This window comes from Moschus berezovskii, chromosome 2 (assembly GCF_049115385.1).
Source record: "Moschus berezovskii isolate FMDL1 chromosome 2, NW_MosBer_1.0, whole genome shotgun sequence".
Lineage (NCBI taxonomy): Eukaryota > Metazoa > Chordata > Mammalia > Artiodactyla > Moschidae > Moschus > Moschus berezovskii.
Window position 1 is genome coordinate 56,243,853 of NC_142461.1, and position 22,725 is coordinate 56,266,577.

A 22,725-nucleotide genomic window follows, 5' to 3' on the forward strand; every position below is an offset into this window, starting at 1 on the left:
ATTATTCCAGGCCTCCTATCACTGACACAATAGGAAGATCAAGAATATCAGGGTTCCCATATAGGTTTAAATGGAAAAGGTCAACCAAGGAGGACACTGATCTGCCTCTGCCTCTGGTTTAAAAATTATACTAAGGGTTAACCAAGACGTAGGGATTACTAATGATCTGGAATAGGGGCTTCCCTGATGTCTCAGCAGCAAAGAATCCTCCTGCAAGAGGACTTGTAAGAGATATGTGTTCAATCCCTGTGTCAGGCAGATCCTCTTGAGAAGGAAATGCAATCCACTCCAGTATTCTTGCCTGGGATAATCCCATGGACAGAGGAGCCTGGCAGGCTACAGTCCATGAGGTCACAAAAAGCTGGACATGACTGAGCAACTAAACAACAACAAAAATGAAGAGGAAACCACATGGAGATCGAGATGAATGCCTTAGCCAATACAATAATAAAGCATTTTCTTGGAGTGACTTCTGTGACTAAATGACTTAGATATTTGAGGTAACAGTAGGCAGCTGGAAGTCAGTTAGAGAATTCAGACCCTTAACTATCCCCTGCCATGATTAAAACCCTCATGTTACCCCATTCCAGCATCACACCTATATATCTATACCAGCATTTGTCTACCTACTTAGTCCTCCCAGTAAAGTGGGAGCTTTTAAAGGGCTACAAATATATGTTACTCACATTTGAAGCTCCAACACCCAGCACTTATTTCCCATTCAACAACCATTACAAACCAAGCAACCCCTTGCTACATTTTATTGCTGTACTAATTCTTCTTAAACACATGCTTTCACATGTTCAAAAACTTCGAAGAGCCTCCTATCTGCCATTGTATCAAGTCTAACTCCATTATCTATTTTAAGGAACATCACAGTACACAGTAAGTTGATTTAATATTTCAAAATTTTCTCTTAAGAATTGATTGCTGAATTTCACTAATCTCTCTCAGATAGAAATAGGGCTTAAGATCAGGTAGAAAGTGATTGTATCTGCTCAAGTTTTCCTCAAATTCTAACTCACCAACAGTGCTTTCTTTTATTGTGTTTGCTTTCTTCTTATACAAACTCTTAATGCCCTTAGAATTTATGTCACACACTATTAGTTAGTCATATGCTATCTTGTACAGGACAGGTTCCCATTATATTATTAAACAGCTCCTCATGGATCCTGTGATTATACGGTTGGGCGACACAGCAAATTACATCATAACATGAAACTAGTCACTAATGAATCTGTTGTTGTTTTAATCACCAAATCGTGTCTGATTCTTTGTGACCCCAAGGACTGTAGCCCTCCAGGCTTCTTGTCCATGGATTTCCCAGGCAAGAATACCGGAATGGGTTGCCATTTCCTTTCTCCAGGGGATCTTCATGACCCAGGGATCAAACCCACATCTGCTTGGTAGGCAGATTCTTTACCACTGAAATGCCTGAGAAGCCCACTATAGAACTGATCACCTATAATTTCCAATCATTCACTACAAATCCATAAAAATTATTATTTCTGACAAAAGGCAAAAGGAAATGAAACAAAAATAGTGACTAATAGGGCCTTTGGTTTTATCTATAATAGTATTTTGAAAGAAAAAGTATATTCATGCCGAGGCAGACTGTCTCCAAAGATGGCTACAACAATCTTCGCTATGCTGCACAACCTGTATCATGGGACTTGGCTGCTCCTCCCCTAAAGAGGTGAAGCCTATTGCCTGTCCCCTTGAAACTGACTGACCTGCTCTGACCAACAGAATATGAAGAAAGTGACAAGGGGACAGAGATCCACAGCCTAGTTTTAAGAGATCCTGAAGCTTTTGCTTCCACTGCTTGGGAACCCAGTTCTCTACTAGAGAGATCAGAGGGAGAGTCCCTGGAGGCTTAAAGATTGAAGACAGAGAAACCCCAGAATTCCATTCATCTCAGTTAAGGAGCCAGACATAAGACTGAGACCATCTCAGATTCCTAGGTGAATATGTCTAGTAGAGATAATTCATTCCATTTGAGCCCTGCCTAGGCAATCCCAGAATCATGAGTAAAGAAAACACATGATGGTTGTTTTCAGCCACTGAATTTCAGGCGGGTTTCTTCCACAGCAATAGACAACTGTTACTTGTGTTATTCAAAATTAATTTTAAAAAATAAATAAGCCACCTGCAAACCTTTTTTCCTGTTTAACAACTAGCCTCTCTCCTTTTCCCATCTCATTCCATGTCTTTAATGTCTCTATTCATCTAACTGATTATACAGTCTCCAACAATGCAATGCAAAATCAGTGCAAATCAAGGGAAAATCGGGGCAAAGTGATTATAGCATGAAATTGCAAATCTTTCAAAACATGCTAAGAAATCATGAAGTTGATGAAGGTAACATTAGAGAAGCCCTTGAATTGTGGGCAACTCTTCTGCGAAATGAGAATCAGCAGCTGGAATAGTTAACATTTGAAGAAGAAAAAAATCCACACAGATGATGGCACAGTAAGTGCTTCAAAAGGGAATGATTAGAATGTCAAAATTCAAGAGAGGCTCTTGGAAAATTGATGAAGCCCTCAAATATTTTTGCAATAATGGCCCTCTTTATGATTTGCCCACAGAAGTCAAATGTAAAAAGGATATTGTGTCATGATACCATATAATTTTGTTAGAAAATTATGCTTCTCAAAATCAACACTTGATTCAGCTTTTGTTCTAATGTTTAACACATCACCGACCAACTAAATTTTGTTAAATGTAAGGTAAATCAATTTTTTTAATTTTCTTACATTTTTTAAAGATAATGTCTCAACCGAATACTTTTACTTTTTTCCTCCCTATTTTTAAAAGATTCAATTTAAGTGGGTTTGGGGGTACCAATTATCTGAAGAAAATTGGGGGCCCCTGTAAAATCTTTGATTCATCTCCCTAATTAGCAGGCATATGCACTGAGGACAGGGTCTTAGACCACACTTTATGAGTATCCTCTAGACAGCTCACCAAGCAAAGAACGGAGCAGACAGTGTGAACTCACGTGTTCAATAAATGTGGCAATGAATGACCTACTGACTGGCTCACATGCAGATGCTGCCGTTGAAGAATGGCACTTTATCCATTATCAATCCCTGACCCAAAATCATCTGGCATTTGTTCTCAAAACTGTTCATAGAAGGCCTATTACAAACTTTCTGCTAAAGCTCTTTCAAAGGCTGGATACATTTAAAACCAATTCAAGCATGTAAAGTCGTTTCAGGAAATAAGCCCCATGTCCCAAGGGCTCAGCTGAGCAGGGCCACTTTTCAGAACAGGTGTGCCACTTCACTGAGCAGGAATTTGGAAATGTCAAACATTAGAAGCACTTCAGAAACTCCAACTCAACCTGCCTGAGAGTCATACTTCTGGGCACGTGTCAATAAATGCCTTGCCGAGGTGGCCATTTGAGAAAACCTCTCCACCCTGATTCAAAATTAGTTACAATAAATCAGCATGATAGGTTCTTAAACAGACCACACCTTTTTTATTTGGCTTTTCCTGTTTCAATTTTACTTCTCATAAGAAATTGTTTAAAGTGGTTATTCAAAAAGTTCCCATCTATATTACATGATAACTGTCCATAACAGGATTGGATGTTTTAACGTCCCTAAATCTCAGTCTCTTTCATTTTATCTTGCATTTCCAGTTGCAAGAGTAAGAACTGGGCTGTTTTTCTCGTCATTATCAGTTACTTCTATCCCTTTGCAAATTAAAAACTAACACTATGGGCTTGACTGCAAGTACCCTTTAAATTAGGCCTCTTCAGTGGACACCAGGCATTCCGAAGCCCATCAGTCTGTTCCAGGCCAAAGGCAAACAATACTTTCCATTACAATAACTTGTATCCAGGAAAAAAAAAAAAAAACAGGCACTCTGTAGCATAGGTTAGCATAGCTGCCAGAGAAAAGTTTACTAGCTTTAGCCAATTGGAGGCTGTGGCGGTGGGCCAAATTAGCATGTTTTTCTCCGCCTCTAGATGAAGTCAGGAGTGAAATATGACATTGAACTTATTCTTAAAAGGGAAGAGGCACAGGAAAGAAAAGCTAAACCTGCAGGAAAATGTCCTGTGCCAAGGAGAACGCGATTAGGAAGCTGTGTACATGCCTCTGAACCCTGAGTGGTTCTCAGTTCTGTATCCTTCGCCTCCCACTGGGTGGAGTAGGTCTTTTAAGAGCAGCTGGAATGCGGTTTCCCTGATCAGTGTAGCCAGTTGTTGACTGTCTGAACCTCTGCCAGTCCTAGAGAGCGGTGCTCCGAGCTCAAACCAGAGGGCGAGGCTCGGCACCCCCTAACCACAGTCCTTCTCACCGGGGCCAGAGGAAAGCGCCCACCTGTGCAGCAGCCATGGGGGAGGACGCTGTACAAGCTGAAAAGTTCCAGCACCCAGGTCCCAACATGCGGCCAGAGAAGCCAGCCAGCTCCAGTCCGGTGCCGTCCTCCACGCCGAGCCCCAGCCTGCATCTGGGGAGCACGGAGGAAGCCATCCGGGACAGCTCGCAGGTGAACGCTGTCACCGTGCTCACGCTCCTGGACAAGCTGGTGAACATGCTCGACGCCGTGCAGGAGAACCAACATAAGATGGAGCAGCGGCAGATCAGCCTGGAGGGCTCGGTGAAGGGTATCCAGAACGACCTCACCAAGCTCTCCAAGTACCAGGCCTCCACCAGCAACACGGTGAGCAAGCTGCTGGAGAAGTCGCGAAAGGTTAGCGCGCACACGCGCGCCGTCAAGGAGCGCATGGAGAGGCAAAGCGCGCAGGTGAAGCGACTGGAGAACAACCACGCCCAGCTCCTCCGGCGCAACCACTTTAAAGTGCTCATCTTCCAGGTCAGTGCCCCTGCTCTCCTCCCACCCAGCTGGGCCTCCTCGGCATCCAAGATCTCAGTCTGCCTGGCTCTCCCAGCCATTTGTACATCTGTCCTGCCTGTCAGAGATCACACACACACATGCACACACACACACAAGGCATTGTCCTCTCTGCCTTCTGCAGGCACCTGTGAAATCTGCACACGGTGGGTGGGAATTTTCTGGATAATTGCAGCCTAAACCCAAGGCCGATGCCTGAGTTAGCAGGGTGGAGTCATTTGTCAAGAGCCTGTGGATGCACGCCATACAGGTTGGGAAGTTGAGCAGGTGCAGGCACCCTAGTCAAATTCATTTGTTTCTGCATTGTGAACGTGGGGCTCTGACTGCAGCTGTTAGTTGGACAGGGCAAATTAATTCAGCGGCTATTTATTAACTCTTTGTGGAAATGAGGGAATCTTGTAAGTTTTGTTTTTTTAAGCAACAAGTCAAATTTATAACTTTTTAAAGCATCCCTTTCTCCAAAGGTCACCAGTGTTTGGGGAACTAAGTATTGATGACTGATTCCATTAGAAATGAACTAGCCTCTTCCTAGTGAGACTTCTGACCAAAGTAATCTTGTTGCGCTCTTTTCTAGCAAATGATGCACTAAAACTATAGAGCATAACTCTACACACACGCTAGATATGCTTCTCATTACTCAGAGAGACCATAACTGTAAAGTAAAATAGTTGCAAAGGCTAGTCCAGAATATTTTCTTCTTCAAATGGTTGCCTTGGAATAAAAAGGCCACTTAATTTTTTTAATGCCTCAATGATGCAATTAATGTAGCAAAAGGCTATTTGGGGACAGGAAGGTTGCGTGGGGCTGTTGTTCCGCCAAGTAGTGGGCATTTGTCAATCCAAGGGCAGCCCTGCCTAATGCTGGAAGCCCTTCCGCCCGGTGGAACCCAGCCAGTGCAGAGCCCAGGAAGCAACTGCCATCCCTGCCCCAGGGCTGTCTGGTTGTGACCATGTGAATAGGAGAGGATTTCAAAGCCATGGAGGGGAGAGGCTATAACCAACTGTTTGATTGTGAAAGGCACACAAGAAGAGCCTTCATCTCCCCAAAGAGATTTAGAAACTGGAATTTAAACCAAGGGAGCCTTCTTTTTCTAAATGAATCTGCTCTGCCAAGTCAGAACCTTAGCCCCCTTCTTCCATAAAAGGAAAGACTCATCTCGCTGCTTTTTTGTCCTCCCCAAACTACACTTGATGTTATAAAGCTTCAGGCAGCTGATGTCCTCCTATAGCAGGCTTTTGCAGTCTGGAAATTTTTTAGCTTTTAATGCAAATGAAATAGCTTTTCATGCACCAGATAAACTGAAGAGAGATACGGTAACTACGCCTTTCTCAAGTCACACAAGATCCCTATATTATTAACCTAAAAGATATTATAAATCTCAACTCTCAAGGCATTTCTAAATTAAATGCTGATCTCCAAACAAAACCAAACATGTACAGACCTGTTTAAATCTGAGTCATCAAAGGAAATTTCCCTCCTTCCAGTATGACTCAGAGATTATCTCTTGTCCTATCCCTCAGTAAAGGAGGAAAAACAAGAAATTATTTATCTAGTAGAGGAAATCACAATATGCTGGGATCAGTTTTTGTTTTGTTTTGCCACGGATGTTCTGTGGATGCTGGAGGGAGGGAGGGGGGAAGATAAGTAACTAAAAATTTCAGGGGAACTGTAAATATAACATTTGGAAAAAAAAACAACTGTTGGAAACTTAAAGACATGTCCTGCTGGTGAAGTCCTGCCGTGGTCTTTTTGTCACAGTGGATTGACAGGTGTGAAATTGCAGTCAGAAATGATAGGAATTCTCCATAAAGTGAGGATAAGGTGAAATGGGCTCAAGACCATTGTAGAGGCTACAAGAATCCAAAGCAGTGTGTTCAGCTCCATTCAGAGCCTCTTAGCAAACAGCCCCCAAGGACATTTTTTAAAGAACAGTTTAGGAGACAAATGATTAAAAGCAAGGAACTGGACCTTTTTTAAGTCATGTAAGATCTTTTATTAGCCTAAAGTATATCAGAAATGTTAACTGTCAGGATGCTCACTTCAAACTGACCATTTTGAAAAAACACATACAAGTGAAGTCCTTCAGTGGGAAACTTCCTCCTTCTGGACTATTTTAAAGTAGGGGGTTAAGAGTAGTAAATTATTATATCCATTACAGTTCTTATATTACTATATTCATTATGCCAATGGATATAATAATAAGTTGTGTTGTAGAGTGGTCCAGTATAGGGGTTGAAAAAAGATACATTTTGTCATACAGACACTGATTCAAATCCTAGTTTCACTGCTGGTCAGTCATGTGCTCTTATGCACATTTTATAGCTTTTCGAAGCTTCTGTTTCCTCATCTGTACATCTTATTAATATTTGAATATATTAATAACAGCAAAAGTATTTTGAGCTCTTAATAAGCCCTGCAGAATCTGCTAAGCATCTTTCTGTCGTTTATCTCAGTTGCCCCAATTTACAGATGAGGATGCTGAGATTCAGAGATGCTTACATCTTGTCTGAAGTTATTTAGTAAGCAGTGGTGAAGCTGGAATTCAACCTCATATTTAATTGATTCCAAAGTGTGTGCTCTTAAATATTAATGCTTCTTCCCACATCTCTCTCTCATAGGGTGAGAAATAAGTGGATTAACATATTCAAAATGGTTAGTGACTGTCATGGTGTAAGAGCTCAAAGAATAGAAGCTCTTCCTGGGTGGATCTGAAACACATTTGCATGGAGAGGCAGCTATATTTGTGCTGGTTAGAAATATGGCTTTTTAGTAAAAAACTGATCCAACCCTACCTAGGATCTGCAAACAGCTATGCTTTTGCTTTTTTATGTGCTATTTATTAAAAGCTACACACACATACACATTCATTCACCACTCCCACTCCTTGCCGTACATTGTATAACAACTGCCTTGGTGAAATCAGTTAGCACCAGAGCAAAAGAAAGCAAAATCTTTTAAGAGCACGGGCCTCTGCCTAGAGGGCCTACTCTAAAAAAACACTTCTAATAGCTGAGCGACTTCAATTTCCCTTTTCACTTTCACGCATTGGAGAAGGAAATGGCAACCCACTCCAGTGTTCTCGCCTGGAGAATCCCAGGGACGGGGGAGCCTGGTGGGCTTCCGTCTATGGGGTCACACAGAGTCGGACACGACTGAAGTGACTTAGCAGCAGCAGCAGCAGTAGCTGCATAGTCTTCACTGTGCTGGGGCCTAGGGTAGATACTTTCTAGACCTGAACAGTGAGGAGGGCAGAGACTGGACCAGGCACCACTTCAGGTCTTGAAGTTGTTTGTCACTTTTGATCTACTTGACACCTGTACTAGACTTTCCCTTGTTAAATCCACTGGTTTTCTGGTTTCAGACAAAAAAAGTTAATGTAAAAGTAAGAGGGAGGGAAGAAAATCTGTCATCTGACCAGAACACATCCAGCCTTGTAGTGTTTAGAAGATTATATTTCCAGTTTGTGAAGTCCTGTTGTGTTGTCTAAAATCTGCTGGTGCCTTTTGGTTGGTTGGTTTGTTGATCTACTAAATACTTATTTATTAGCATTTTTTTTTTAATTCTGAAATTTGTCCTATTTAAAATGTCATTTAAGTCTGTGCTGAACTTACAACATTGTTGTGGCTGTTAAGCCTCTCATGCATTAGCAGTTACTTCAAATTATAACCAGTAGAATCTAAAACTGGAGAAAATTCATCTCCTTTTGAGCAATAAAATAAACTGTAAAATTCCCTGTTAAATTTAGCAGCTTCCCTTTTTATATTTTTTAAAAATAATAGCTTAAGATCTATGTTTAAATTCAAAATACTGTGACAGAAGCCGGTATAAATGAAATAAGACTCACTGGGGTTGTTGATCATAAAGCAAATGCTAAAGACTAATAAGAATAATATTTTGCTTGTAAGTGCATAGGTATTTTTACTAAAAATAAAACCTGTACAGAAAATCAGTGAATTTACGATTAAGAGGAAATTTTCTCTGTTGATTGAAGAGACTAGAATTTCACAGTAACTGGCCCTGAGGGTGTGTTACCCACTTAAGGCCTCTTAAAGTTCTAGTAATGATTATTTGAAAAAGCAGTCTGGGAATGATTTCAAATCCAGGGAACAAAATGAGAGTACTCATGAACAGTTTACACTTTCATCCACATAAAATTGTGAAATTGGGTGAAAAGAGTAGAAGTTAGATATTTACTATGACTATATTCATGGAAAACCAAGCCTATGCTGCTGCTGCTGCTGCTGCTGCTGCTTCTGTTGCTAAGTCGCTTCAGTCGTGTCCAACTCTGTGTGACCCCATAGATGGCAGCCCACCAGGTTCCCCCATCCCTGGGATTCTCCAAGCAAGAACACTGGAGTGGGTTGCCATTTCCTTCTCCAATGCATGAAAGTGAAAAGTGAAAGTGAAGTCACTCAGTCATGTCGGACTCTTAGCAACCCCATGGACTTCAGCCCACTAGGCTCCTCCATCCATGGGATTTTCCAGGCAAGAGTACTGGAGTTGGGTGCCATTGCCTTCTCCAAACCAAGCCTATAAATGTGTTCAAATATTCATCATTTGGGTTCCTTTGATAAGAACAGAATTTTAGAAAGGTGCTAAAAGTATAACATCTTCAGATTATTTTAATTGATTTTTTTTATAGACTATGCTTCATCCAAAGCCACTGTTCTGAAAACCATTAATTTAGTACAGACTTAGAAGAAATGGGCATATAGGTAATCAAAGCCACATTTATGTGACAACTCACAATGTTTATATCACATTGATTAATATTCCAATAAGGGGATTTTTGTTTTGATATGTTAATTATCCAGTGACCTTTAGTTCAGGAGATAAACAAAATATGAGTTTTTATGTTATAATTTACACTTACTGAATGTCAGCATTGTCTTGGGCATTTTAAACAAATAACTGATTATTGTCAGTATTTCTTCAAAAAAATCACTACTTCTCTCATATATTAAAAGTCTAGATTCTCAGAAGCAAGGCTTCCAAGTAAATGTTGCCCCCTCTGTTGTAATCTGTATCTGTTTGAACAAATAATAAATGTTCTCCAGTGCAACTCAGGTCCTACAGTTTTGGTTCTTGAATGAAAAAAAAAAAAAAGTTTGGCATTTGTACCTGTGAGATCACTTTTGCAATCTGTTAACAAGTTTTTGTGAGATTTAAGTTAATGTCACAGAATCAAGTATTTTAGAGCTAGAAAGTGAAGTTGCTCAGTCATGTCCAACTCTTCGCAACCCTATGGACTGTATCCCACCAGACTCCTCCATCCATGGAATTTTCTAGGCAAGAGTACTGCAGTGGGTTGCCATTTCCTTCTCCAGGGGATTTTCCCGACCCAGGGATTGAACCCAGGTCTCCCGCATTGGGAGCAGACAGTTTACCATCTGAGCCACCACCACTTCAATAATCATTTAGTTTAACCTCATTTTATATCGAAGGAGCAGAGGCCCACAGAAACAAAGTGACTAGCAAGGTTTCATTTGATTAATAATATGATTTACAGTTGAATTATGAAATGAGTGAAAACAAACACTATAATTTCACTATGGCAAAGTTCATGTTTACTGGGTTTTCTACAAGAGTTTTTAAATAATTCAGTGTGGTTTGTTTTTGTTTTGTGGGGTTTTGTGTACAACAAAGAACTCCTAACCAGTGTGATCTTAAAAAAGAATTGAACCCTTGATAACACTGAAAAATAATGAAACTTTTAAATTCACGAGAATGTGAAAGACTGCTCAGGGATTATAACTAATGCATTTTATTCTTATGACTTGCTGATTCCACTGACAGCTGCCTTAGGGGTGCAGTTCTAATCAATGGCTTTATCCACTTGGCAATCTATACCTCCAGAAACACAAATCGGAGAAAACCATCAATGTGTAAAAGAGACCTATAAATCAGAATGTCAGGTGGGCATAGTTTCATTTTAGTAACTAGTATTTAGAGATTATCGGATAAAACATTCCATGGACACAAATTTATGGTCCTCATATCCCTCCAGGATGCCACCACATCCCTGTGGGAATGTAATCACCTTTGTTATGGTTTCCCAACAATGAGAATGATAAGTTAGTGACAGGAGAGCAAACTGCCTATTCAAGCTTTTAAATGACTTACTGTAGGCTTCCTTTTCTCACGCTAGTCATAGAATCTTCTTCTCCTTTAACGTTGTATGTATCTATTTTTTATGTGCAAAGAGGCTTTGCTTCCATGAGCATCAACCCAAGAAATGCCCAGCATATTTTCCAATTTCTCTGTGTTGATATCTACATACAAGATGGAGACTATTAGTCCACAAGAATCAATATGAACAGCAAACAAGAGAAACTGTAAGGAAAAATACCGCTTCTCAAGAATTCTTTTCATTCCTTTTCTCTTTCACGATATAAGCATGAAAACATATTCAAATAATATTAATGTTCATATATGTTAGAAGTGTGCTGAATGATGGCCCACTCCAGCATGCCTGTCTGGAGAATTCCATAAACAGAGGAACCTGGTGGGCTACAGTCCATGGGGTCACAAAGAGTCGAACGCAACTGAGCAACTAATACTTTTAACTTTAGCAAGGATCCTGTAAAAAGTCAGAACCAGGAGCAGCTGCATCAGTGGGGCTACATACCTCTTTGCAAATAAATCTGCAGGGCAAACAGCCAACTGCTGCTGGGGGCCTCTACTGGGAAGAACTACCCAAGGAATCCAGGCAACCCATAAGGGATTCTTAATGCCATATTAAGAAGTTACAAACCCGAAGTGAATATATAGGTAACTAGCATAGTTAAACAGTGACAGAATTGAGGATGATATTTGATCCTCTCCCTTGAAAGAGCCATCAATCTTAGAATATATAAGAGAAAATAGATTAAAAACATTACAGCAGGAGGCTGAAGGCAGAAGTATCACCTCACCCATAGGCAGGTGAAATATCAAGTGTTTCCATGAGGTATGTATGTTGGGGACTAAACAAGGACAGGTGAGCAGATAAGACTGGACATCTGGGGAACAGTGCAGTTACTGAGGAGCCACTCTCTGTAGTTCAAGTTGAATTTCCACCACTTCGTCTAGTCAAGGCTATGGTTTTCCCCGTGGTCATGTATGGATGTGAGAGTTGGACTGTGAAGAAAGCTGATCGCAGAAGAATTGATGCTTTTGAACTGTGGTGTTGGAGAAGACTCTTGAGAGTCCCTTGTACTGCAAGGAGATCCAACCAGTCCATTCTAAAGGAGATCAATCCTGGGTGTTCATTGGAAGGACTGATGCTAAAGTTGAAACTGCAATACTTTGGCCACCTCATGCGACGAGTTGACTCACTGGAAAAGACTCTGATGCTGGCAAAGGTTGGGGGCGGGAGGAGAAGGGGACGACAGAGAATGAGATGGCTGGATGGCGTCACCGACTCTGTGGACATGAGTTTGAGTGAACTCCGGGAGTTGGTGATGGACAGGGAGGCCTGGCGTGCTGTGATTCATGGGGTCACGGAGAGTTGGACACGACTGAGCGACTGAACTGAACTGAACAGTTACTTGATAATCAAATGCATCTATATATTTTATTAAAGAATAGAGACTTTGAAGTGTGTTAACATTCTTCAGCTTCTAAACAAATATTATGGAAGTGTAAGACCTAATGTACTTAGATGTTCACAAATTCCTGTGTGAAAGGAAAGGACTGACCTTCAGAACAGAACTATAAGAAGTCATAAAATAAACACTGTCCAGTAGACATAACACAAAATACCGCTTGAGTAATTAAGATGACAGCAGAAGCACAGCATTTGGCCAAGAAGACATATCTCACTTGTTTCCAGTTGCATAGACACATCCAACTCATTCTGGATTATGTCTGTATCTGCTAGGTTTACTTTCATAGTTGGCATCAAAGAGTTCTTGTATAAATTTCCCCAGCATTGTATGAAAGAATTCAATTGGGTTTCCCACCTTCCCTCAACTGCCCTCAGGCATGCAGTGTGATATACCAGCAGATGACTTCTGATTCACCTGATAATGGACTTTTCCCAAACCTGTCCTCAAAGGACTGTGTGTATAAGTGAGACAAAAGTCTAAGACTCAACAGTTAACTGTGCTTTTTTGACCATAAAATGTATACTGTATTAAAAATGAAATATTATTAGTTTAAGTCTTTTAGAAGTACAATTAACTTGTCCATCTTTTATGGAGGTTGAAGAAAGGGAAGTTATCAGAGAAATCTTTTGATTATCCTGAGATTATACTATACAAAATGTACTTCTTATCTAGTAATCAAGGCTTATTTTTACAGTTTTCCACCTGACTTTCTGCCTTCTTCACTGAGGACTTTTAATAACATTTCACTGAGCTCTTGGTTTCTTCCTTTCCTGCAAGTAACTCCTGTCAAACCTTCCCAACCCTCTTGTCAAATCTGAGAAGTAATTTTGCTTCTGGACTAAGTGTCAGAGTCCTAGCTGTTTCTGCAGTCTGCCACTCATCCACTGAGAATAAAATCCTTCCTTTAAAATGAAAACCATCGAGCTCCATAGGCCTGATTCTTCTCCTTTCCCAGTGGCAGCAGCAGTCAGCAAACGTCCTTCCAGACACAGAGCTAAGTCCATTCTTTCATAGTGTCCAACAGAGGGGCAAGCTCCACTCCAGCCATCCTCACGGCTCTCTTAGGAAGCCTCCTCACCCAACACACACTCATTCAACAGACAGCTTGCTAGCTATCAGGCACTATTCTAGACACTGAGGCATTAACAGTGAACAAGAGACAAAAAGTTCCCACCCTCTCAGGGAATATACATCAACGAGAAAGAGACACATCGAGACTTGTAACATGGCAGAGTTGCTCTCTGTAAAGGTCCATGTTACAAATGACTCATGGGAATCCTGAGCACCTTTCAGTTTTTTACTTTATTATACTGTGTTTCTGACACATTCTGTGATACTCTAACTGGGAGAATGTGGAGAAAGCTCTGGAGAAAAGAGTTTGTGATTTCTTCATTCTACCAAGGAGTCTCTTCAACCAGATGCCTCGTTTTCTGCTCTACCCAAAACTTTGTTTCTAACCAATGCATGGAAAGGACTCTGTTATGAGTATGTGTGTGTAAGGGGGAGACATGGAACTGTATCTTTTCAGAGAGTAATGAAATTATACTACTTGGTAATTAATAAGGAGAGGGATTTTTAATTTTCTCTAGATTAAAACATAGTTCACGTAGTCTTTGTAGGGAGAAGTTAAAGGTATACACCTGTAGAACATATATGTGATCATAACCCCAGTTTTATTGACTTTTCAGTCAATCAAAATTGCCAAATGGAAAGGAAAGTTCTTACCATTAACATAAACTTTGCATGAAGTTTAGCTCCCACAGGGATTTATAAATTCACTAAACCAGTTATTTTTCAAACTGAAAGTATACTGGATAATCCACAATATAATCAGGTAACACTGAGACTCAGCTTGCAAACCCAGCTGGCAGTGGGCGCTGGAGCCTGGCCCATCTCAGCATTCTTGCAGAACCCCTCACACACTTGGGAATGCAGTCTGAAAGCTGCTAATCTAGGTCAAATCCTCTTGCTCACATTTGGAAGAAACTGAGACCCAAGGAGATTAAGTTATTTGCTGAAGGCCTCCCAGCCACTGTGCAGTACAGCAAGGATTGAGACCCAGGCCTCGTGCCACAAGTTCTGCCCACAGTGGCATTTCTCCCAGTGAAAATGTGAAGGCACCTTGCTGGCTGGCTCTCCTTGTCCTATTTTTAAAGAAAACTATAAAAATCAATGGGATTACTCTGCTATGTGACTCAAGGCTGTCTGAATTCAAATTTCTTTGCTTTGCAATGCTGGAAAACCATCTCCCTTGCACTCTGGAGGCAAGTTTTCAGGCTCTGCTCCCTGCAGCCTAGCAAGAGGCAGATCCTTGTACACCTAGAAGCTGGAAAAAGAGGTGTGCTGGGAATAAGGGGAGGGGGACAGATTCCTGAGTTTCTCTGTTCACTCTAGGTGGGGCTGAAGTATTCTTGCCCAAGGAAGTCATACTTAACAGATAGGCTTGATAAGTTATACCTGGCAGCATGTGTCCCCCCGATGACTCCAGAAATGGCCATAATATAGCACCTCTCTTTATAATGCTCACAAAGGATGTTCTAAAGCACAGGGCTTCATGAGTTGGGTCCCCAGTAAGGCCGGACCTTCCTTCCTTGACTCCAAATTTATGTCATTAGAAAAATTATGGATGCTTAATCGCTTCAGTTGACCTTGCAACCCTATGGACTGTAGCCCGCCAGGCTCCTCTGTCCTTGGGATTCTCCAGGCAAGAATACTGGAGTGGGTTGCCTTGCCCTCCTCCAGGGGATCTTCCCAACCCAGGGATCAAAACCACATCTCTTATGTCTCCTGCATCGGCAAGTTGATTCTTTACCTCTAGTGCCACCTGGGAAGCCACATTAGAAAAATTAGTGTGCATTTTTAAACAGATATGAAGGTTGACTATACCTTTTCTTTTAACTTCTACTTGGGGAGGAAACCTGGTGTCTAACAAATGTTGGTGTCTAACATTTGAGGAAAAGATGAGGGCAGGAGCAAGAACTGGGAAGTCCTCACTTTTTTTCCAATTTGACCTCCAGGCTCTTTTGCAGTGGGTTTTGGCAGGAATAGAGCCTGAGGGTAGGAGAGAGAGGCCCTTCTGAGTTCACAGTAACTTACTTTAGCTCCTTTATCTAGGCAGCTTCCTGGTCTATCTGCACCACAGCCCACTTCCCTCCCTGCCTGTCACTGATAGAGCCCCTGCCAGATGCCCTCATAATATTCCCAACAGGCAACCCTTGGCCTTACCCAGCCTGAGGCAGAATGACTTGATCAGTTTAGAATGAACCCTTCATATTCTAGAAAGCTAAAGCCGCAGACACTGAAACCCAGTGTCATGCCAGAAACACATAACACAGAAATTACAGCAGTTCAGGACTATTTGTGACATGTGTTATTAACATGAAATCTACACTGCCCATCTTTTCAGGAAGAAAATGAGATCCCTGCCAGCGTGTTTGCGAAAGAGCCAGTTTCCAGCCCAGGGGAAGGGAAGGAGGGGGAGCACGCTGATGAAAACAAGTCCCTGGAGGAAACTCTGCACACAGTGGACCTCTCGTCCGATGATGAATTGCCCCATGATGAGGAGGCCCTGGAAGACAGCGCAGAAGAAAAGATGGAAGAGAGCAGGGCAGAGAGAATAAAAAGATCCAGTCTCCGGAAAGTGGATAGCCTCAAAAAGGCATTTTCTCGCCAGAACATTGAGAAGAAGATGAACAAGCTGGGGACAAAGATCGTATCTGTAGAAAGGAGAGAGAAGATTAAGAAATCTCTCACTTCCAATCACCAGAAAATATCCTCAGGGAAAAGCTCCCCCTTCAAGGTCTCTCCTCTCACTTTTGGACGAAAGAAAGTCCGAGAGGGAGAAAGCCCAGCAGAGAATGAGACCAAATCAGAAGACATGCCCAGCAGTGAGATGGCCAATGACTACGAGGAGAGCTCGTTTGCAGAGGGTCTTTCCGAAGCATCCCTCACCGGTGCCCTGGTGGAAGGGAAGAGCACAGAGGGGGATGCTGGGACGGCGGCCTCGAGAGGGAGTGACTCAGCCATGGACAGCAACGTCGACTTGACTATTGTGGAAGATGAAGAAGAGGAGTCAGTGGTCCTGGAACAGGCCCAGCAGGTGCACTATGCGGGAGACTATGTGCTAGCCTCCCATGAGGCAGAGCGGTCAGGGGAGGAGCCAGTGCAGCCAGCTGTGCTCCAGGTGGACCAGACTGCTTAAATGCACAGCCCTCTGTGAACCAGCTTGTGCTTTCAGTTAGGTGGGTGACCAGAGCCTAGAAGCAAACTCCTGCACATCCCCAGCACTCCCCACTCACACCATGTTATTGTCTAGGCAGTCATCACTTGCTCCACAATAGGCACACACACCATGGCCAAGATTTACCGTGAAGGCGCCTGTCAGGGTCTATGCTTCTAATGCACCCTTAACTTCCATTTTTGTAGTTCCTCCAGACTGCCCAGAAGAAGAAATGGAGCAGTCATAAAACACTGATCAATGCAGCTAAGTCAGAATCACCAGAGGCTACGTAAGATACTAATGATGAAATATGATTCTTTTTTTGTCATTCCATGAGCTTGCTGAACAGTGCATCAATAATATATTGAATTTCCATAGAACTCTGTGAATCTATATTCTTCAAGTGTGTGATTATATAATATACATATGTATTTAAGCTAAAGAGATAACTATATTTCAAGAAGAAAATGCTTTTCTTAAAAGAAAAAAGTTTTCTAGGTTCAGTTGGATATTAACATAGTAGAAACCACTGTTCAGTGAAAATGAGGGTGAAATGGAATTGAAAGACATTCAGCTAATGAAGTAAGATATGTAGAAAAGTCAGGATTATTAGAAAAAACTAAAGAGAAGTTGGAAAATAGGGAAACAGGAAACAAAGAATGCCAAAGAGATTGAAGACAGAGAGAAAAAAGCATGTGCTCAAAAGTAAAATATTTACGATACTAGTTCAAGTATTTCACTCCTTATATAACAATACTAAAGAAACTCAAATATATTGGAATATAGTATGTTATATCTTCACAATATTTTTATTTTCTAATATTTTCAAATGATGTAAAAAAACATTTTACTATGTTAAAGCTGCATTTTTCCTTAATAAAAGACATTACAAGTACCTCTCTAAGGAAATTCAAAAGAATGTCTCTTTAACATTGGAATGAACATTAATCTTCAAACTTAATACATACTGCTTTTCTTAGGAAGTTGAATCATACTATTCCTTATTGTTTTCCAAATTTGAAATAATCCTTGCACTCCAAATGATGTAGTACAGGTTTATAAGCTGTTAGAATCAACAGGCTGGGAAGGGAAAGATTCTAGTTTTCCTTTTTTTGTACATAACAGTAATTTCATACCAGGTCATATTTTACTTATATATTTTCACAGAATATTAATATGCTTCTTAACTTCTTAAAGTATGCTAGTGTTTATGTGTATGTGCACATTTACTCATACAGGGTAGTTAATACTATTGCCTAGCATTATACTAAAATATTGCTTTATTTTTAATTACAGAATGGTAATGTTTTGAGAAGACTATTATAAAGACAGTTATATCAGAGAGCAGATTTCCTACCTTTAGTATATACCACTCACTATAAGTAATCTTAAAAATATAGATAATCTGAAACAGTGTTAACAAACTATGCTTTGCCTTTTAAAAGGAAGAGTATTAACAAATGTACTGATGGCATAACTGATGCAGCTATGTCCTTATTTTGCAATAATGTACCCCATATGTTATATTGTTGCACTAACAATGACTGTTGAAGAAGGCTAAATAAACCAAAAAATAAAAAGCATACAACAATGCCAGTTTCTCGGTGGAACAATTTTAAAACAAGCAGAAAGAACTGATTATTAACCTCTCTTCAAAATGTAGGCCATAATGTTTGCTGTTTCAGTCTTGATTTCATCTATTAACTCTGCTTTCTTTTCCCCTGATCTCATTTAGAAATCCAAGACTCATTCTTCAAGTTTAACTTTCTTGACATCACCTTGCCAGCTCTGGAGAGCATCTGAATTTATTGTAGCAGCTGATGAATTTGATAGTTCTATCTGCATTTTTATTATTTTGTACCAGGCCTACAGTTCAGTTCAGTTCAGTTCAGTCGCTCAGTCGTGTCCGACTCTTTGCGACCCCATGAATCACAGCACGCCAGGCCTCCCTGTCCATCATCAACTCCCGGAGTTCACTCAAACTCATGTCCATCGAGTCGGTGATGCCATCCAGCCATCTCATTCTCTGTCGTCCCCTTCTCCTCCCGCCCCCAAGCCCTCCTAGCATCAGAGTCTTTTCCAGTGAGTCAACTCGTTGCATGAGGTGGCCAAAGTATTGGAGTTTCAGGCTTTATAATACCTCAGTAATACTGCAAACATGAATGTGTTGAACTGTATGTATTGAACTATACACTCAGCTTATTCACAGAGATACACCTTTGCTTTCTGCAATGCCATCCAGTTGGTTGAAGACTTAATTTCACTCAGGGTCCTAAACATGCCTGTTTAACCTTTATAAGTTGCTGTTACTTCTCGCAGCTGAGGAGCTGGGAAATCCAGAGCTAATGCAATATTTACATTTCCTTTTCAAAAACGCTTATGTCACTTGTTCCTAGAAACTATCTGCTTGTCAGTGAAAAACTGCACTCAGGTATCTTTTTGGATTTGACTGACAGACATTTATTCTCTATTCCTCATTTGACACATTAAAATCCTGATCAATAAAACAGAATCAGGAGAGATGAATGTTGGAAAATACATACTGTAGTGATTAGAGAGAGTACCAGTTGTGGAAATGAAAATTACTCTATATTATTCTTGAATTATTTGCATACTGGTGGGGCTTCGAAATCCCCAAATTAGTTATCTCTTCTTCTGCTGCTAAGTCACTTCAGTCATGTCCGACTCTGTGCGACCCCATAGATGGCAGCCCACCAGGCTCCCCCATCCCTGGGATTCTCAAGGCCAGAACACTGGAGTGGGTTGCCATTTCCTTCTCCACATCTCTTCTTCACACCCATGCAATAAGGCAGAAAGTGAAGAGGAATTCAAAAGCCTGTTGATGAAAGTGAAAGAGGAGAGTGAAAAGGTTGGCTTGAAGCTCAACATTCAGAAAACAAAGATCATGGCATCTGGTCCCATCACTTCATGGGAAATAGATGGAAAAACAGTGGAAACAGTGTCAGACTTTATTTTTGGGGGCTCCAAAATCACTGCAGATGCTGATTGCAGCCATGAAATTAAAAGACGCTTACTCCTTGGAAGGAAAGTTATGACCAACCTTGATAATATATTAAAAAGCAGAGACATTACTTTGCCAACAAAGTAGGTCCGTCTAGTCAAGGCTATGGTTTTTCCAGTGGTCATGTATGGATGTGAGAGTTGGACTGTGAAGAAAGCTGATCACCAAAGAATTGATGCTTTTGAACTGTGGTGCTGGAGAAGACTCTTGAGAGTCCCTTGTACCGCAAGGAGATCCAACCAGTCCATTCTAAGGGAGGTCGATCCTGGGTGTTCATTGGAAGGACTGATGCTAAAGCTGAAACTGCAATACTTTGGCCACCTCATGCAACAAGTTGACTCACTGGAAAAGACTCTGATGCTGGGAAAGGTTGGGGGCGGGAGGAGAAGGGGACGACCGAGAATGAGATGGCTGGATGGCATCACCGACTCTGTTGAGTTTGAGTGAACTCCGGGAGTTGGTGATGGACAGGGAGGCCTGGCATGCTGTGATTCATGGGGTCGCAAAGAGTCGGACACGACTGAGCGACTGAACTGAACTAAACTGAACATTATGCCCGGAGCTCAAGAACTGGATTGGTTTTGCCCCAAGGATTGGTTATTATGTTAATAAGCACCGAGATCCATATTTTAGAAATATAATTCAAGAATAAGAAGTGTCTATTACATGGATCCAGGCACTCTGTCTATCAGATCTAAGAGAAAAAGAAATGCAAGAAGGCAAAATGATTGTCTGAGGAAGCCTTACAAATAGCTGAGAAAAGAAGAGAAGCTAAAGGCAAAGGAGAAAAGGAAAGATATACCCATTTGAATGCAGAGTTCCAAAGAATAGCAAGGAGAGATAAGAAAGCCTTCCTCAGTGATCAATGCAAAGAAATAGAGGAAAACAATAGAATGGAAAAGACTAGAGATCTCCTCAAGAAAATTAGAGATACCAAAGGAAAATTTCATGCAAAGATGTGCACAATAAAGCACAGAAATGGTATGGAACTAACAGAAGCAGAAGATATTAAGAAGGGGTGGCAAGAATACACTGAAAAACTATACAAAATAGATCTTCATTACCTAGATAACCACGATTGTGTGATCACTCACCTAGAGCCGGACATCCTGGAATGCAAAGTCAAGTGGTCTGCAGGAAGCATCACTACAAACAAAGCTAGTGGAGGTGATAGAATTCCAGTTGAGCTATTTCAAATCCTAAAAGATGATGCTGTCGAAGTGCTTCACTCAATATGCCAGCAAACTTGGAAAACTCAGCAGTGGCCACAGGACTAGAAAAGGTCAGTTTTCATTCCACTTCCAAAGAAAGGAAATGCCAAAGAATGCTCAAACTACCACACAATTGCACTCATCTCACACACTAGCAAAGTAGTGCTCAAAATTCTCCAAGCCAGGCTTCAACAGTATGTGAACTAAGAACGTCCACATGTTCAAGCCAGATTTAGAAAAGGCAGAGGAACCAGAGATCAAATTGCCAACATCTATTGGATCATATAAAAAGCGAGAGTTCCAAAAAAACATCTACCTCTGCTTTATTGACTATATCAAAGCCTTTGACTATGTAGATCACAATAAACTGTGGAAAATTCTTTACAAGATGGAAATAACAGATCACCTTACCTACCTCCTGAGAAATCTGTATGCAGATCAGGAAGCAACAGTTAGAACTGGACATGGAACAAGAGATTGGTTCCAAACTGGGAAAAGAGTATGTCAAGGCTGCATATTGCCACCCTGCTTCTTTAACTTATATGCAGAGTACATCATGCGAAATGCCAGGCTGGATGAAGCACAAGCTGGAATCAAGATTGCCGGGAGAAATATCAATAACCTCAGATATGCAGATGACACCACCCTTATGGCAGAAAGTGAAGAGAAACTGAAGAGCCTCTTGATGAAAGTGAAAGAGCAGAATGAAGAAGCTGGCTTAAAACTCAGCTTTCAAAAAATGAAGATAATGGCATCCAGTCACATCACTTCCTGGCAAATAGATGGGGAAATGATGGAAACAGTGAGAGGCTTTATTTTCTTGGGCTCCAGAATCACTGCAGGTGGTGACTGCAACCATGAAATTAAAAGACACTTACTGCTTAGAAGAAAAGCTATGATCAAATGACATATGGTCATTTATTATGACAGCATATTAAAAAGCAGAGACATTACTTTGCCAAAAAAGGTCCATCTAGTCAAGGCTATGGTTTTTCCAATAGTCTTGTAGTCTTGTATGGATGTGAGAGTTGGACTATAAAGAAAGCTGAGGGCTGAAGAATTGATGCTTTTAAACTGTGGTGTTGGAGAAGACTCTTGAGAGTCCCTTGGACTGCAAGGAAATCCAACCTGTCCATCCTAAAGGAAATCAGTCCTGAATATTCATTGGAAGGACTGATGCTGAAGCTGAAACTCCAATACTTTGGCTACCTGATTTGACGAACTGACTCTTGGAAAAGATCCTGATGCTGGAAAACACTGAAGGCAGGAGGAGAAGGGGACAACAGAGGATGAGATGGTTGGATGGCATCACCAACTCGATGGACATGAGCTTGAGCAAGCTCAGGGAGTTGGTGATGGACAGGGAAGCCTGATGTGCTGCAGTCCATGGGGTCGCAAAGAGTCAGACATGACTGAGCAACTGAACTGATACTGATCCTGATTACATGGATCACATCTCACAGAAATACAGCAAACATGTCATTTTTCTATGAGATCTTATTTTTTAAATATATAGACATATATTTCAACAGGAATATTTATTTTCTTCTCTCCCTTTCCAATTTTGAATCTAGTATAGGGTTGCATTTCTTTTTCTAAAAAAAATAAAAGACTGGCACTAAGGTCAGTTCTTTGCAAAATAAAGATTTTTTTATGTTTATTGTAAGATGAAAGTTCAAAATGTTTCTGCTTTGAGCTATGTTCATGCAGAACAAGGTTTGACCCTCCTATATTTCAGTTTACTATCAGGAAACTAACAGTTCCTTTCACATAGCCGAGCTGCTAGTGTGAGTAAAGGTTATAACAAATGTCATTTGG

At 41.0% G+C, this 22,725-nt stretch overlaps 1 protein-coding gene across 2 annotated transcripts in view; it reads left to right on the forward strand.

Moving 5' to 3' along the window:
* CAVIN2 (caveolae associated protein 2) overlaps positions 1-18,344 on the forward strand; it is a 32,032-nt gene extending 13,688 nt beyond the window's left edge. The window contains exons 2-3 of one of the 2 annotated variants that reach the window (XM_088828704.1): positions 4,237-4,827; positions 15,862-18,342. In XM_088828704.1, the coding sequence (XP_088684830.1) occupies positions 4,345-4,827; positions 15,862-16,656 (1,278 nt within the window). In that variant the 5' untranslated portion in view covers positions 4,237-4,344 and the 3' untranslated portion in view covers positions 16,657-18,342. Of the gene's footprint in view, positions 1-4,236; positions 4,828-15,861 lie in introns of those variants that run through there. The other variant, XM_055398099.2, reaches the window with a different exon arrangement.
* Positions 18,345-22,725: the final 4,381 nt, after the last annotated feature.